Source organism: Xyrauchen texanus, chromosome 4 (genome assembly GCF_025860055.1).
Source record: "Xyrauchen texanus isolate HMW12.3.18 chromosome 4, RBS_HiC_50CHRs, whole genome shotgun sequence".
In the NCBI taxonomy this organism is placed as follows: domain Eukaryota; kingdom Metazoa; phylum Chordata; class Actinopteri; order Cypriniformes; family Catostomidae; genus Xyrauchen; species Xyrauchen texanus.
Genome location: NC_068279.1, coordinates 26,685,508 through 26,704,218, shown reverse-complemented (window position 1 = coordinate 26,704,218; position 18,711 = coordinate 26,685,508). Strand labels below are relative to the sequence as shown.

The following is an 18,711-nucleotide window of genomic DNA, read 5'->3' as shown; positions in this document are numbered from 1 at the left end:
CCTTTTCTAGTGTCTCTGTGTCATTTTGCATTGGTTTGATCTCCATCTACTTCGCAGTACAACACATCACATAACCATTGCTTCAAGGGTCAGTGCCTGGGGTACTGCAAAACATCAGCCCGCGATGTATCTTCACAACAAAGTGAAATAATATTAATAGACACTTAAAACAAACTAATGGGAACAAGGCTATTCATATGATCAAATAAGCAATTACTTTAACACCGTGTGAAGATTTCATCATCTGTCAGTGTCCATTATCTACATGATTAATGAATTAGGAAAGTTCCTAATTTCCGAGGAAAGCATTTGTATCTTTTCCAAAGAAAATGGGATGATTTCCATCTGTGAACACATTTGTTCAGAAAGGAAGTGTTGTGGTTCTGCAGTTGCACTCATGACCAAAAGTTAACAGACACGGTCAACTTAACATTGTTTTGCAATAGTGTTGTTTAATGTTAAAGAATAATTCATGAGCCAGTGGTGGCAAACAACATTTATAATCAATGAACAAACGAGAAGTTAATGACACATTTGAACAATATTTTTATTTATAGAAGACAAAACCTTTTAGCAGAATTTTTTGAACAATCTTGAGTGAATTTTGCCTGTGTTAAATTAATTTAGATTAGGGGTGGGGAGAGATTGCAAGCCTGAAGATGAGTTTATTGGTCTATGCTAAACATTAGTCTTAGCGGTCTTTTTACATTTAATATATTTCAGTGTAAACTAAAATGTGCATTTGATCAGGTTTTACATTTTTTTTCTAATAGGCCATTGTAACAAAGTTCGTAATGGAGTGCAAGGAGGAAGCGAGAGATGTCGAAATTCAACTCAAAGGTAATTTATTTTACAACACAAAAACTGATACACTCTTCCTGGGTGTGCGCGCGTGGGGGTAGCTTTCTCCGACGTCACTGACTGTCTCGTTTGGAAGGCTGCATACTACGGAGGTCATTTGTCGGCCGCACACGAGATCGAGGCGGTTTCGTTTCAGAAAAGCGAGTAGGACTCTCCGAATGCGACCAAATTCCCGTGAAAGGAGGATGCATGAGGCTAAAATTGAACGCATACATTTCCTTCCAGATTGACTTTGTTCCCTTCTCACTCATATCGCTTGTTAAAGTGTGGCGTGCTGTCATAGCAACCATGTTACGTTCCTTTTCCGTTTGTCCTACGAAGGCCGTCTCGTTTAAACGGGATTTTTATTTTTTTAAAGGAGGACGCTCAGCATACTGCAGCCTTCAAAGGACGCGTCCTACCTAACACCTAGCCTTCAAAACGAGACACAGGGCGTCTGGCTCGCTCTTAAACCCTCCTCCACTTTCATTGCAATGACAAACAGCTGTTAGAGACAAACATTGCCTGGTGACGATCCTTATCTCCGATCTCGCTCTCTATTCACACGCCGGCGCTCAACAACGCCCCCACTACCACAGACCTGTTTCTCAACAAAAGGTATTGTTGCAGAATGTAAAGCAGAAAATAAAAAAACTGTTCTTTGTGAGCTCAAAGAGAGCTGATATCCATTGCACATATTTCAACATTTACATTCCTCCTGCGAATAGACTTAACTATGTTTGACGCATTGAATCACTGAAACTTCAGAGATTTACAGTCACAAGGAAAACTAACAGCATCTTCTATTCAATGCAAAAAACAAAAAATCATGCACTATTATGGCCTAGCTTTTATTCTTTAAAACATTTTTACATAAACCGCAATTGAATAAAAAATGCCCTGTGTGAATGCACTTGCAGCAACAATGCCAAATAATTATTTTAATAATATTTTCACCTGAAATGCTGTTACAAATAATAGCATAAATGAGAAAACCGCAAGTAGCCTATATAATCTATTTGATTAAATTAGGCCACGCCATTCAAATGCTGGCAGTGCGAATTGTATGCTGTCCAAGAAAAAGAAGAAAAAAAACTCGCGTGGGCGCACACAATGAATTCAGCACTAGAGGGTGTTCTGTCAATCTTCCTAACATACAAAATCTGAGAACCATAAGGCAACTTCACTCAGACCATCTTCAGGCAACTTGATTAGATCAGGAGCATTCTATTACACAATAGGCACAGTGAGTATACTTGTTCACTCTTTTGTTTTGCCCTGTAACAAAAAAAAAAAAATAGCTTTTTGTGTTTATTATATGTGGATATATGTGGATTGTTTTTATTCTCTTCTGAATGAGAATAAGATGAACAGTTTTCACATTTAGAAGTGAATAAGAACTATCTCTCTCTGTGTGTGTGTGTGTGTGTGTGTGTGTGTGTGTGTGTGTGTGTGTGTGTGTGTGTGTGTACATATAATTTTTATTAATATTATAAAATAAACCTTAAAAACTTAAGAGAACATGCTATAACCATCAGGGACATAAAAAGGTCACAGTGAAAATAGCTGAAAATTATACTGTACATATGTTCTAACAAAATATCATTAGTAAACAAATTTTTAACTAACAACCTATAATAATGTATTTAAATGTATATACAAATTATACTCTGTTTGCTTAATATGATTCACAATCTGCTTACTCCATATGTACCATATTTAGTATTGTACTGTATCTAAGTGTACGGTTATTGTTATTTACTGTAGATAAATCAGATGTAAGCATGCTTTAACATCTTAGACTAAAAACTAATCAAATACACAGTGAGGATTCGAACAGAGACAAACCAGCCTGGGGGAATGAATGGGGCACACCCCCTGCTTGAGCAATTAATGTTTGAGAATAACTATCAATTTTAAAACCAAATGTGAAAAGGTTAAAAGTGTGTGATGCAAATCATGGACAAGTTCCATATCTTTAAAAGCAGCAAAACAACATGTGAATAGAGATTACTTATTTAAGGGTCCGTGTGGTGACTTTTCCCCCTCTAGGCAGAAGAATATGTTGCTGCTGAATAAGATTTCTGCATGGATCTCTTCTTTCACACTGCTTATGTGGACTCAACACCCTGTCTGCACATCTTCAGTCATGGCCTGTGAAGTGTCTGGTAAGCTTCCTGTCTGATTCCAATGAAATGATAAAGAGGGGGAAAAACACAAACCAAGAGTTCTACTCTTTCTATACAAAGATAGCCATCTAAAATTTAACATTCAAGACAAACATTCAGTATTTGCCATATCATGCCATTTAGCAAAGCTCTAGAAGATACAGGCAAAATGCTGATGAATGTCAAACAAGTTTACAGTACAAAATCAAACATTTTAAATCTTTTCTTTAAAAGAGCAATACACAGCGGCGTTGAACGTCCTTTTCAGGACGCGTCTTTTTAAAGACGTGTTTCCGCCTCTGTGTAGTTTCTGGATGCGGTTGATTTCTCCCCACCTCTGACGGTCATAAAAGCTGCCTGGCGTTCCTGGGCTGCGATTACACGCAGGCAGCGTTTTTATGAATGTTTTCAGTGCGAGAACATAGTCATGTCAGCATTGCGGTCGCGGCTTTCTTTTGTCATGAGAGAAAGCCACTTCAGCCGCGCCTCACCTCTTTCCCACGGGATTGGGGCAGGCACTGCGGGCGATGAAGGCGATTTGGGGACAATGACTGGGCTGTGTTCGGTGGGTAAATCCCCGCGAACCACCCGCCTCCCCGGCACGCTTGCTGGCTTCCGTCCGAGCTCGGGATGAGCGATTTCTCTCCAATGGGTTATATTCTCAGTGCGAGAACATAGTTGTTTCATCATTGCGGTCGCGGCTTTCTTTTGTCAAGAGAGAAAGCCATTTCAGCCGCCCCCCGCGCCTCGCCTCTGTCCTACGGGATTGCGGCAGGCGATGGAGGCGATTTCGGGAAAATGACGGGCTGTGTTCGCCGGGTAAATCCCCGCGAACCACCCGCCTCCCCGGCAAGCTTGCTTGCTCCCATCTGAGCTCGGGATGAGTGCGGCCCGCTTCACGGCCGGCCTGTCGGTCCCTTGAGCTCCCGGAATTGGATGACGATAATCACCGCTGCATAGGAGAGCGTTACAGCCGCGTCTGATGTTGATAACTTGTCTGCACCGCCACCTTGGGGTCTGTGCGCCCAGTCTGAGCCTGATGCACAGAGGTTCGCTATGCTTTCCCAGGTACCGCGAGCGTGAGGCTGGACCGGAAAATCTTTTTGCACGTTTTTTACTAACAGAGCTATTTCCGCTTTCTGGGTCACCTTGCCCGCAGATGCTGTTCTCACTGCACTCTGCCGCCACACCTCAACAGTCCCTGCATGCTGGACGTGGACACTCCGCCCTCACCCCCGCGACTGTTCCCCGGCCGGCCCTGACGAGTCCAGAGGATGCCGCTACAGGACCTCCTCCTCAGTCACTAAACCACCCCCTGCTGGGTTTGCGGAGCAAGGTAAGTGCTTCGAGTCCTTTCTCAGCACTAGAGCCTTGGGACGCGTCCTCGCCTCCCTATGCTGTACTACCTGCTCCACCCCGCTGCGAAGCCCCGCCAGGTACGTCAAAAGTTATCGTCCCCTTAGTGCCCCCAGCACGGAGCTTGGATGCGTGTCTTTCTCTCCCCAATCCATCATGCTGGCTGGCCAGGACCATCCGACTCGGTTACGCAATTCAGTTTGCCAGGTCCGCTTTACCGCAGTACACGGCAAATACGCCAAATCTCTGCGTGTGGAATCGTCTGTTACTTAAAGACGCGATAGAGCCTGTCCCTCCAACCGAGATGAAGAGGGGTCCCTACAGCCCTTACGTCATCATACCCAAGGAAGCGCGGCGGCTTACGACCGATCTTGAACTTATGAGTTTTCAACCAGGCGTTGCACAAACTCCCTTTCAAAAAATGCTCACGCAAGAACACATTTACAACTTGCGTTCGGCAGCTAGATTGGTTCGCAGCGGTAGACCTGAAGGACACGTACCTCCATGTCTCAATTCTGCCTCAACACCGACCCTTTCTACGGTTTGCGTTCGACGGCCATGCGTTCCAGTACAAAGTCTTCCCCTTCGGCATGTCTCCGTCCCCTCATGTTTTCATATGCGCTCACAGAGACCAGGTGCTCAGGCATCTGGGGCTTCAGGTCAACTGGGAAAAGCACAAGCTCGCCCGGTTCAGAGCATCTCTTTTCCCAGCATGGAGTTAGACTCAGTCTCAATGTCAGCTCGCCTCGCCAACCAGCGCACGCAGTCGGTGCTGAGATGCCTCGCCGCCTTCAGGCCGGCACGGCGGTCCCTTTAAAACCTTTCCAAGCTCCTGGGGCATATGACATCCTCCACATCAGTCGCACCGCTGGGGTTGATGCATATGAGACCACTTCAACACTGGCCCCAGACTTGAGTCACGAGACAAGCATCATCACCCCCGCCTGCCGCCAAACCTTAAAACCCTGCACAGAGCTCTGCTTTCTACGGACATAAGGACCCTTGCAGCAGGTGTCTGGTCACAGCCGACGCCTCCAGACTGGGTTGGGGCGCCTTGTGCAACAGGCATGCAGCTGCGGGCCATTGGAGAGGGGCCCCACTGCGCTGGCACATCAATTGCCTAGAGTTGCTGACTTTGTCCAGCTGATTGGGAACGATTCGGCAAGGTCCAGATAGATCTGCTTGCCTCCTGAGAGACCTCCCACTGCCCACTCTGGTATGCCGAAATAGAGGCTTCCATCAGGGCAGACGCACTGGCACACAGCTGGCCCACGGGGCTGCGCAAGTACGCATTCCCCCAGTGAGCCTTCTTGCATAGGTGCTGTGCAAGGCCGGGGAGGACGAGAAACAAGTCACACTAGTGGCTCGCTATTGGCCCACCCGGGTCTGGTTCTCGGACCTCGTACTCCTCGCAACAGCCCCTCCCTGGCTAAGGAAGAAGCTCTGGCATCCGCACCCAGACCCTTGGAACCTCCACGTCTGGCCCCTGAACGGAGCGTGGAAGATCTAGCTGGTCTACCACCTACCGTCGTAGACACGATCAACCAAGCCAGAGCCCCTTCTACCAGGCATCTCTACGCCCTAAATTGGTGCTTGTTCGCAAATCGGTGTTCTTCCGGGCCGAAGACCCACAGAGGTGCGCAGTTAGGTCAGTGCTCTTATTCCTGCAAGAGAGGCTGGAGGGTTGTCCCCTTCCACCCTAAAGGTGTATGTCGCTGCTATCGCAGCCCACCACGACGCAGTAGACAGACAAGTTCTTGGGTAAGCACGACTTAATCATTAGGTTCCTAAGAGGCGCCCGGAGGTTAAATATGTGATCCTTAGATATGTGATCCTAAGACCGCAACCGGGCTACGTGCCCAAGTTTCCTAGGCTGTGCACCCCCCCCCCCTTGTGGGTCCGAGCTCAACAAGGAGTGTTGCGTCCTCGTGGGCACTGGCCAGGGGTACCTCCCTGGCAGACATTTGTAGAGCAGCGGGTTGGGCGACACCCAACACCTTACGAGATATTACAATCTCAGGGTTGAGTCAGTTTCATCCCGTGTTTTCTCAGGTCCGAGCCAGTAGAACTCGGTAAAAACTCGGATGAATCGCTTGCAAATAGGGCCCTTTCCCTCGGTTGAGGTAAAATTGAAAATCCACTCATCGAATCCCTGGTCGATTCCTCCCTAGCCCTCATGTGTCCGCAGTTCAGCGGAGGAACTTGCCGACCCAATCCACTGCGGGTACTCAATCTACCCTGTACTGGAATAGGTGCTCAACAGGGTGAGGACTCCTACTCGGACTCCCCCTATGTGTATTCTCTGCGATACGGTCCCTTTACGAAGTGGACCTGCATTTTCCTTAGGCAGTTCTGGCTGCCCTCCGGTCGCCGTGTTATAGCAACTTCCCCTCGCTGAGGCTGGATCTACCACCGCGCCACTCCCACATGTCGCCTAAAAACACATGTGATGTGTTCACCACTTTACCCCTCCGCCGGGTTGGTGTGGTCTCTGCAGGGTCTTTTCCCCCTGAAATAATAGGAAATTGGGTAAGACCCCCTTCTCTCAATGCATGTAAGGGCCCCGGCTCTATGCGAGAAACATAGAGAGAAAAGAGGCCCAGCCAGGCTTGGCCCGTTCCCAGGTTGGCAAGCGTCTCCTTGTTCCCCTGTCTAGGGTAACCAGAAGGACTCCGATGACTTTTTTGGGGCATTGAGGAAGGGTACGTGCAGTCTGATACAGCCGGTCGTCTTGGCACGTAAAACACCTGCCCGCTCCTGTGTCAGCAGAACACGTACACGGGTCAGCGCATGGCATGATTTAAATTGGACCCCTAGTGTCGCTTCTCCAACACAATGTCGAAGAGAGCGACAGACGTGGAACGTCTAGGTTACGAATGTAACCTCCGTTCCCTGATGGAGGGAACGAGACGTTGTGTCTTCCCGGCCACGTCGCTGAGCCGAACCGCTGTAGTGGCCGGACCATTGAACTCTAGTATTTCCTCGCCTTTATACCCGTATGTCCGGGGGGGGGTATGCAAATACTAGCTGCCAACTTCTCATTGGCCTTTTTTCATAGATCAGAGGTATATTTGGTGCTCAAGAGAGACCCCTAGTGTCGCTTCTCCGACACAACGTCTCGTTCCCTCCATCAGGGAACGGAGGTTACATTCGTAACCTAGACCTTTTATGGTGCATCACAGATCATTGATAATTTTGACTGAATTCACCTGGATTTCACAACTGCTGTCCCTGTGCCCACTCAACGGTTTGACTCATGTTCAGTTTTTCCCACTTAGTTTAAAAATGAGATGTAATATATGTCTATGTAATACATTCAGCTTGAAATTCTAGAACTACATCTGAGCATTTGTTTTTGGTAGGTTTTGTTGACCTTGGGACCTAAATAAAATTGATTTTAAGGATGCAATCTTGCATAATTCTGCATAATTTGTTATTTACGGTATTATCCAAACATTTTAATTATGGATGCAAGCATAATACCAAATAGTAATTTATCTTTCATAGACCTATACAGTATGTTTTTAATAACCACATTTGTAAAGTAGCTTTCTTACTGTTCTATGTCCATTTCTCATAGTGGATCCACCTACCAATATTGAGATAACGGATCCTGGTCACCTGGGTCACCTTATTATCCACTGGACTCAATCAGTCAGCCTACAGAACCTTACAGACTGCACAGTACGATACCAACTCCGATACTATGATACCTATGAGGAACGGTGGAGGGTACGCATCCCCCACAAAACATACACATGCAATCCTTTATTTTCCTCTCTACAACAGCATTTAATGCCACCACAATATAAGGTCAAGCTTATCTACTGATTAGTATATTTGAACGCTTCACTCATATATACCCAAATATTTCTGGGGATTGTTTAGGATTTACAGAACTGATAGTGAGACCACATTATTATCTCAGTACAGCAGAAGCATGATAGATATAAAAGAGGAACAATTTTATCATTATTTTTACTCAAAACCAAGAACTTATATAATCTATTTTACAAAAGCTTGGACAACAATAAGTGCCACACTAGTTTCAGAGCCAGCTCAGTAACGACATATGTGTCTATTTATAAATCGAAGTTCAGCAAACATTTGTTCAAAATGTTGAGGTTGGAACACCACAGATGAACTGAGCTCGGTGTTCCATGGAACTCTTTAAGATTTGATTCAACCTGAAAAGTAGCAGACATTTTAAAAGTGGGGGGAACACAGCTGTCAGTAGGTGGCTCGCACTGACCCAACTCTTACAGTGCAGTATTATACATTAGTACTGTAATATATTACAGTATATATTAATATATAATCATGATATAAGTAGTATATTAAAATATGCAAAGTATTTACTTTTAATATTTGTAGTATTTAAAGTTTCAATTATTGCTAAATAATTGTGAAACGTAACAAAATTGGCTGCAAAAATAAAGGGCATCGTGTGGAGCACTTGCTTCTGTTTCACACATGACAATAAAAGACTGAGTACAAGCTGGTCCTGAATAAATTATTTAATCAATTACAATAACGGCAAACACATTTTATTTTACTCTGTGCTTGTGCATTGTAGGATTTAAATGTATCCAAGTGGCTCAAGTGTTTTGACTACATTCAACAAATTTCATTCAGATCCATTTAATGATTCAATTACTATTTCTGGTGATGCCATAAGGTGGTGGCAAATGACTGTCTTGTGTGAAATTGTCTTTTGATTTAATGATCAAAAGACAATTTTAGTACTTTCAAATGTGTATGTCTACAGACCTACAGAGAGACTTTAGTAGAGAGTTTAAGCATTATAAGAACAAAGCAAATCTATCATTTCCTTACAGTTTGTGAGCTGCTGAGCATGACTTTTATCAAAAGACAACAAAAATAGTCTTATAATAATTATGAGTTTGAATAACATCTGTATGTTTTCATATAAAAAAGTTTCTAGATATATATTGACTTCACTAAAATGCATAAGTGTTCTATAAACACAGCAGATCTATTTTTTGTCCTAGTATGTCGACTGCACACCAACATAGAGGTAAAAAAAACAGGAGCTGATGTGAAAAATAGCTTTATATATTTAACACAGATCTAGTAATCTACTTAAATTGTCAAAAACAACCAATTAAACTATTACCTCACAAACATAATGTAAAAAGCATAACTTACTGAAGACTCATGCACTGATATAAACTCTGCTTGCAATGTGAGCTTAAAAGAAGTTCAAGTTTTTTCTGCAGTGCATTTCAAGTAATGCTGCCAATCAATAATGATATGCTGATAAATACATCTCTTTTGTCTGTTCCTCATTTCTGGATTATTCATTTAGATAACATCAGTGCCGATAAAAAACATGGGTTTGGCTTGGAAAAGTGCGGGGGACAGAAATCACCTTTTTAAAGTGTGCGTGGGACGTGTCCCCTACATCCCCCGTGGCTGCTAAGCCCTTGGAACTATTGCCAAAAGAATATCTTTATTTGTTTTAATGGAGCCCCTCTGAAAATACAACACATACAACACACAAGGCTACTTATTACAAAAGGTTCCTTTCGTTAACATTAGTTAATGCATTTGGTTTCATGAACAAATAGTTTATTTTTTACAGCATTTATTAATATTTGTTAATGTTAGTTAATAAATATACAATTGCTCATTGTTAATGTAAGTTCGTAGTGCATTAACTAATGTTAACAAATGCTTTTGAATTTCTAAATATATTACTATATGTTTAAATTAACATTAACCAAAATTAATAAGTGCTGTAAAAGTATTGTTCATGTTAACTAATTATGTTAACTAATATTAACAAATGTTATCTTATTGTAAAGTGTTACCAGAGATTCATATAATGACAGTATACCTTTGTTTGTTTGGCTGTTCTTTCTCTCTCTCTCTCTCTCTCTCTCTCTCTCTCTCTCTCTCTCTCTCTCTCTCTCTCTCTCTCTGTAATGTTCAGAGTGTCCGAACTGTCAAGCTGAACTATACTGCCCAGTTTGACCTTGAGAAGCCAGTCAAAGTGAAAATACTCACTCTGTTAAAGTGCACCTGCACCAATGGGACAGAGGTCCAAGGGGAGGAGACAGAGAGGGTGTACACACCTGAACTTCCAGGTAAAACTTTGCATCCATATTCTGTTCTTCTGATGTCCTCTTAAATGCTACTTTTAAAATAATTGTGTAAAAATGTAACTAATAAACAAAGATATTTGGAATGAGACAGGAAACCTTTGGTGAATGGAGCAAAGTGAGCAGACAAACAAGAGCATATCAGAGATGCACAACACGTTTGAGGGGGTGGATTTAAGATACTCACCCATTAAATTGATTGTTTTTCTCTGTGGTTCAGGATGAGTTTACAAATTTACCAACAATCATTATCATGACTGTTTTTTTATTTCAAGCTACATACATTAATGTGTTTGTGGCAGAGCGGAGGGCGGGGCCGGGCCGGGCCGTTATGCTGCACACCTGATCAAGCCCGATAGGGATAAAGGTGACCAGAGGTGGCAGCTCGAGATAGAGAGAATTACAGGCAGCTGCCCTGTATGTGTTTTATGATTGTGTGTTTTTGTTTAAGTTTATCATTAAACTTTATTTATGTTGTCAAGACGGTTCTCTATGTTGTCATCCTCCTTTCTCTTTTATCTTGTTACAGTATTATATCATCACAAGCAATGAGGTTATTTCATATCTGAGAAGAGACTCCTGGGTCTGACCCATGTCAGGAGTGCAGTAACAGTGTTTACTCGATTTGCTCGCCTTTATCCAGAGAATAGATATGCGCTGATGACTCTATAATCGTTATATGCTCAAGTTTAATAATTCATTTGAAAAAGATTATTTAATTGTTATGCCTTATTGTAGTATGTTTAGACAAGCACTTTTTGACACTTTTTTGTGTATTCATGTTGCTTGTGAATAAACCTAGGACTAAGAATTCTTTCATAGAAAAAACCCTAATTGTACATATTATTGTAGCTTTTACTTGTTTGTACCAATCAGAATGTTATAAAATCTGTGATGTAAACTGATTCTATATTTTTTAAATACTTGTATTAATATCGTTTTTGTTGCTAATCTTAATTTGAATCACCTTCCCCTTAAGCTAAACCCTTGTTCATTAGTGTCATATCAAATCTCGATTACTTGATTCTGTGTGGTGCTCATATTTTGGACGAATATCTGGAATATCCTTTTATTAGCGACAGAGAAATAAGAGAGAAAATAACAAATAGAAAAAATGAAGGTTGCAACGTTAATCGTAAATGAGGCATCGAATTATCATAATACACAACAGTCATCAGCGTGATGCAAAGTAAAGTGTGAAATCATTCTTCGTACTTTCAGTTGTATACATTTTTTGTCAACAGATCTTGAAACATAAATATTTACAAATGACCTGACCTAACATGGGTGAATAATTCCTGCGTTTTCCCAGCCCTTGTAATCTGCCCTTGATTGCATACATTTTTCTTGGCATTAGTAAAAGGAGCTTTTCAAAAACATGTAACAAGTAAACTCCTCCTGGCCTCAGTTATACAAAAGTGTTTCGTAATATTAAGGTTCTGTGTTCTGTAGAAGGAACATATTTTGAGGGATGAAACAGCTGCTACACTACTTAAGGCTTTGTAAGAAACCGATAGAATTCTTTACTTTTCATTATATAATTCTGTGTTGGGTTTGCAAAACATGTTATCTTACTTTTTTTAATAACTGCTTGTTTTATGTATTGACTTTGAGGAAACCAGGATGCATTACATATTTTTAAGCAGGATTGCCATACACTATATAAACACCAATCAGCCACAACATTAAAACCACCTGCCTAATATTGTGTTGTCCCCCTTGTGCCACCAAAAGAGCACCAACCCACATCTCAGAATAGCATTCTGAGATGATATTCTTCTCACCACAAATCTGTTGACCTCTCTCATCAACAAGGCATTTCCATCCACAGAACTTCCGCTCACTGGATGTTTTTTGTTTTTGGCACCATTCAGAGTAAATTCTAGAGACTGTTGTGTGTGAAAATCCCAGATCAGCAGTTACATAAATACTCAACCAGGCCCGTCTGGCACCAACAATCATCCATGTGATTATCTACTCAGCCAATCGTGTGGCAGCAGTGCAAAGTCATTCAGATATGGGTCAGGAGCTTCATTTAATGTTCACATCAACCATCAGAATGGGGAAAAATGTGATCTCAGTGATTTGGACTGTGGCATGATTGTTGGTGCAAGATGGAATGGTGTCTTGATAATTTCTGTAACTGCTGATCTCCTGGGATTTTCATGCACAACAGTCTTCAGAATCAGAATGGTGCCAAAAACTTACAGTGAGTGGCAGTTCTGTGGACAGAAATGCCTTGTTGATGAAAGAGTTCCACAGAGAATGGCCAGACTGGTTCAAACTGACAATTTCTATGGTAACTCAGATAACAGCTCTTTTCAATTGTGGTATAAGAATATCATCTCTAAATGCTATTCGGAGATGCGGGTTGGCGCTGTTGTGGTGGAAAAAGGGGGACCTACACAATATTAAGCAGGTGGTTTTAATGTTGTGGCTGATTGGTGTATATATATTTGCAGAATTTACAAATTAAGTAAGTTTACATATGCTATATTTCATGTGTGTGTGTGTGTGTGTATATATGTATGTGTTTATATATATATATATATATATATATATATATATATATATATATATATATATATATATACATAAAGAGAGAGAAATACAGCATTACGTGTAAATTCGAGAGAGAGTCTCGAACCATCGTCACCGGCCGCCTTTATCCCTCGCGCACCTCATCAGGCCGATTGGGGACCGGGCGCGCGATATTCCGACCCAGCCCAGCCCCGCCCCCCTCTGCTCCACATTCTGCAAAACAGTGGTGTTGCCAAGGGTGGGCCGGTGTGGGCCTGGATCCACCCAAATTAGACCCAGGGCCACCTAGAATGTTACAGATTATTGTTTGACTTCAAATATATATTAATAAAATAGTTTAAAAATGCATACATTCTGATTTTCTGAAAGTGTGAAAGAACAGTTTGAATGTGCTGCATTTCTGTTATGAAGGAAAATTTTGTAAAAATGGAAAATTGGCCAAAAAGGTGCCCTTCCATTTTTATTGAGGCCCACCCAAAAGTCATTTCCTGGCAACACCCTTGCTGCAAATGGCTAAATAAAAGATGTTAGGGAATCTATTTCTTTTTATATATTTTTTATTTCTATTTTGATTATACTCATTGAACAATGTAATTTTGTCTCAGGTCTGGAAGGATCAAGAATAAGAGAATTTCACTGTGTTTTCTATGGTAATGAGTACATGGATTGCACCTGGGAGTCAGGACCTGCTGAGCCTCCAAATTCACAGCTCCACCTCTATTACTGGTGAGGCTCCATGTGAATGCTCCACTCTCCATCTCAAACTCCAGCATAACATTTCAAACACTCACAGATGCATTAAGAGCTGTGGCACTGTGCCTCAGGGGGAAGAGAGGACAGGTTGAAGTGCAACTTCCTTATATAACATTGATCACAGTGTTCAAATGCAAATGGTTCTTATTTATTTAGATGATTCAGGTGTTTTGTTCTGTTCTGCGAAATACGACAATAAAGTGACATGTTCAATAGAGTAACATGCGCTTGGTGTTCAACACAAGCCGATCAGATTTTGATCAGGATTAGATTCCACTGCTCGACAGGTCAGGACAGAACTACTCTTAGACTGTATTATACGACTGCTCCTTCATTCTTACTCTAATACTCTAATCAGCCAGTGCCTCGGTTCCTCCGATTAGTTTTTCTTCTTCAGTTAAGTAACAGATCACAACAAAACACAACAGAATCTTAAATTTTTTCATACTTTAATAATTTTCATGATTTGTAGCTAATATTAGTGTCGCCCATAATTTTTCTACTCTACTTAATTATCTTTGAATATTTTGAATAATGCACAAAATACAAATACGTTTCACGAGTTCGCCTGCTCATATAATCTTTAAGTTATGTAGTTAAATGTGTGGCTTGCTGTCCACAAAAGATGGGCTCGAGGATGAGGCTTGAATTGAGCACCTGCCGAACCTTTGTTTATTAACTCTTATATTGATATCCCACTTTTTCAATTGACCAAAGTAAATACTTTATTACAGACTAAATTAGTATATGCATCTCCATTTTGCAGGCACAGTGAAATGGATGAGACAATGGAATGTCCAGAATACATTGTGATATCTAAAGTTCGGAGAGGATGCAGGTTTCCTAGAGAATCTCTCATAGAGTTCGCAAAGTTTAATGTGTGTGTAAATGGATCCTCTCCAGCAGGAATTCTAAGAACAGCCTTTTTCTCTTTGGAGGTCCAAAACCATGGTAACTATCTTAACCCAGACTAAGAAAATCTTGCATTATGTCTAGATACTGTAAACATAGCTAACCAGGGGTATATACAGAATGCTTGGGCACCTGATCTGAAGCAATGGCTAAAGTTATTCTTCATTCTCTCTTCTAAATTTCTTTGTCTGTGCAGTGAAACCAGAAGTCATCTCCTCTCTCCAAGTTTCAGAAATTAAAAGGCTTGTGAAGTTCGATTGGACGCCACCCAGTGGCTTGGTGCCAGAACACTGTTTGGATTATGAGGTGGAAAGCAGCACTATGATGGCAGATGGCACCGATCACCAGGTATCTATCTACTTATTTTCTCATTATTCTATATAGTGTACCTATAAATAATCTAACAGGAAAAAACATGACCTTATATAGACTAAATTCTATAAATACCATTTACATATTTATACTTCTTGATACAACGTTTTGTGCTGTTTGTGAGAAAACATGACTGCAGAATAAATATTTTTTATTTAAATTTGGATTCTCACATAAAAAAAATATGACAAGGCAATCAGTCTTTTTAATGCTCTGTAACATCCAGTAATTTGTAAATGATACTTGTCTACATGAACAAGTTTTAGTGTGCCAAATCAAACTAGAAAAGCCGGAAAGAAATTCACTCTAGCATAACCATCCATTTTACCTTTACTTTCCCCCTCAGCAGAGGAAAGTTCTTGAGAATATGTCTTTTGACTTCCTGAGAGAGGTAGAAAGTAAGAAAATCTGCTTTCGGGTCAGGTCAAAGGTGAACATTTATTGTGCAGATGCAGGATTCTGGAGCGACTGGAGCCAAACAAAGTGCACAGGTGAGACTAAACAGTTCTTTGTGTTTGCTGTTTATTATGCTGACTCTTAATCCAGTAATTTAAGAAAATGATGCAAAATCTGTATTTTGCATAGAATTTTTTTTTAACCAATAATTGAGGTGTATTTATGATGATTGAAAGAATGTCATCGCATCTTGAACAAATGTGTTCTTATGAGTAATACACAAAAATTATTCTTCTGATTACATCTTAATTAACAAATCATACCGATGTAATTATTTATTTATTTGAAAAAGGGCATAATAACCAAAATGTCTTATTGTACAATGATCTCACTGTACCTGACATCTGAGATCCAATTCAATTTTTAAGAATGTCAAAGGAGAAAAAAAAATGCTTTTTTGCTCTTAAAACAATTTCACAAATCAAACATTTTGCTTCTATCAGCTTCAGAAGAGATATACATACCTGCATGGGATCGTCTCACTCTGGTGGGCCTCCTGGTTATCGTCATTGTTTTAGTCCTTGTCCTCTGTCTTTCATTATGGATATTAAGGAAGATGTGAGTGTATGGTTTATTGATATATTAATAGATCATACAGATTTCATTGGTTTATTCTTCATGGATTGATTTGTTTTAAAACATTTATTTTCTTACAGCTTCATGAAAAAGACTAGCAAGAAAGATGCTCTCTACACATTATACAAGCAAAAAGTCAACGAGAGCATGCCAACAATCCTGAGTCCCATTTTCCAGTGATCCTCACTGTAACCATCTACACTGTATTATCATTCACCTGTGGTAGATAGCACTGAAAGGCAAAAACTCAAAGGCAAAGGGGAGTAAGATTTCAAAGACATTGCAGAGTTTACATTTTAGTACATACTGTATGCAGTGATGCTGATAGACCAATAGTGTTGTAGATAAACAATGGTGGGCACTTAAATGCACCACAGTATTCAACTGAATGTATTAATCACTATATGTTTACCAAACCACTTTACTACTACCTGTTGTGTTTACATACATACTGTATGTGAAACTTAAAGTTACTTATTTATTTTTCTAATGCCAATGATCTTGCCAATTTTGCATTTCCTTTATTTTACTTACAACTTTTTTTACTGTTTTTCTAACTGGATTTATGACCTTTACATGATTTGAGATTATTTTACTGCACAGCACAATGAAGAAATAAATTTAAAGAATGTGTTCATAGACTATTTAGCCAGAGACAGAGTGCTTCCAAGTGACTTCTCACATGAACGCGCCATAGCGCTTACATCACTGATGCGTCAACTACTGACTGGAGTAATGTGGATTACATTTATGCTGCCTAAATATGCCTTTTGGACCATGAAATAGCCAGCAGCCTGATGGCACCCGTTTACTTACATTATAAGGACCTACAGAGCTTTAACAGTTTTCTAAAAATCCTAATTTGTGTTCTGCTAACGAAAGGCATACACATCTGGGATGGCATCAGGATAAGTGAATACTGAGCGAATTTTCATTTTTGGGTGAACTAATCCTTTACCTGCTGTGACAAATTATTTTCCATTGCATAAATGAAATTGGCAAATCGTGAGTGGGAAGCCAATAATAACGGAGAACAAGAAGACTAGATGGAGTATTAAGAAAATATATGTATAAATAATCAGACCTGAAGTTTTACTTCCACATTGGTAGCTTTGACTATTTTGGAGCTAAAGGGTGTTTTTCAAAGCCTTTACATGGAGCAGGATGGCACACAGAAACCGTTAAGTCTCTTTGCTGTTCTAGGACAAATAATTATTGTATTTCCTTAAGCTTTTTATATTAGTAGTAGCCCACTTATATATTTTGAGCATCTGGGATTTTAGTCTTTTAAAGAATATGAGAGGTTGCTGAGTATTTGGGAGTGAATTTGTTTGGTATGGATGATGACTATTAATTTTTTTATTCATTTGATTCAGTATTGAGAACATATACAGTCCTATTTCTTCTTAAGTTTGATTTGGGATTAAAACCTTGTTTTAGTATAACATGTCTTATACTCTGTCACATATATCACAGAGGGAGAGAGAAATATATAGCCTTTATTTGATTCATACATAATGATTATTACATGCAGATGACTGCTATAAATCTATGAAACAAAGTCTCTAAAAGACAAGATAATAATTATACAATTACAGATAGATATTTTTAGTCTCTTAACCTTACAAAACAAAAAGTACAAATGAAAAATGTGTAGGCTAGTATTTGTATTTCCAAAATGAATTATATGGATTATGTTCAACACATTGTCTATATTGTTATAAAATATGACTTACTTGAGATGACAAGAATAAAACTATTCTTCATGTATCTTGCAATGTTCGATTTCGATACGTTATATATATGCTGTTTTGTGGTGATAAAATACAAATAAACACCAAACTTTGAAGCTGCCAGAGAGAAAATAACATTTATTATATGGATTAATTTAAGCATTAAGCTTATACAGACACCGATATACTGGCAGTGGCCTAGTTAAAATGCAAACTTTAGTCAGCCACTTAATATAACCTGTCAAACAGAACTGAGTATAGGCTATATGCCGTACTGACAACACTTAATAACATAATATTGTAAAGAGAATCTAAAATAATATTGAGCTTATCGCTGATAGATATTCGTCCATGCCTTTTCATGACAAATAATTAAGTTACTAACAAAACAGTTTGCCCTTACCACACCTCCTCTTCTAGTCCATGGGCTGTGTCTCGTTTCGAAGGCTGCATGCTAGTGTCCTCCTTCAAACAAGCCTCATTTAAATGAGACTGCCTTCTAGAACAAATGGAAACAGAATGTAACATGGTTACTATGACAGCACGCCACTCTTTAAAAAGCACTCTGAGTGAGAAGGGAACAAAGTCTCTCTGGAAGGGAATGTATGCTTTAAATTTTAGGAGAGTTATAATGATGTAAAGAGAAAAGAAAATAGATTTTACAGGTGTACTTTTAGTCTAATACTTTATTTTACATTATATACTCTGCATCCATCTACTGAGGTACTTCAACTTGGGATTTAACATTTCTTGCATTTGTCATATACATATTACATACAAATTATGTAATGTATCTTTACTCAAAGCTACTGTATACAGTTCAAATTACTGCCATCTGGTGATCAAAAAAAATTAAGCACACCTTTAAGCTGCTGTGAA

General features: G+C 40.1%; 1 protein-coding gene across 3 annotated transcripts; it reads left to right on the top strand.

Annotated features, from left to right (window-relative positions):
* The first annotated feature begins 989 nt into the window (after positions 1–989).
* On the top strand, positions 990–17,946 carry LOC127640200 (interleukin-13 receptor subunit alpha-2-like). Of its 3 annotated transcripts, none has more exons than XM_052122660.1 (10): positions 990–1,458; positions 2,893–3,008; positions 7,945–8,096; positions 10,321–10,474; positions 13,636–13,756; positions 14,550–14,734; positions 14,892–15,043; positions 15,414–15,558; positions 15,967–16,081; positions 16,180–17,946. In XM_052122660.1, exons 2-10 carry the CDS (start codon positions 2,903–2,905, stop codon positions 16,277–16,279), a joined length of 1,230 nt encoding a protein of 409 aa, XP_051978620.1. In that variant the 5' UTR covers positions 990–1,458; positions 2,893–2,902; the 3' UTR covers positions 16,280–17,946. The 3 variants fall into 3 exon arrangements, with proteins under 3 accessions (XP_051978620.1, XP_051978624.1, XP_051978609.1); XM_052122664.1 differs by lacking the exon at positions 990–1,458 and adding an exon at positions 1,639–2,086 and having other exon boundaries at positions 15,417–15,558; XM_052122649.1 differs by lacking the exon at positions 990–1,458 and adding an exon at positions 1,644–2,086.
* Positions 17,947–18,711: the final 765 nt, after the last annotated feature.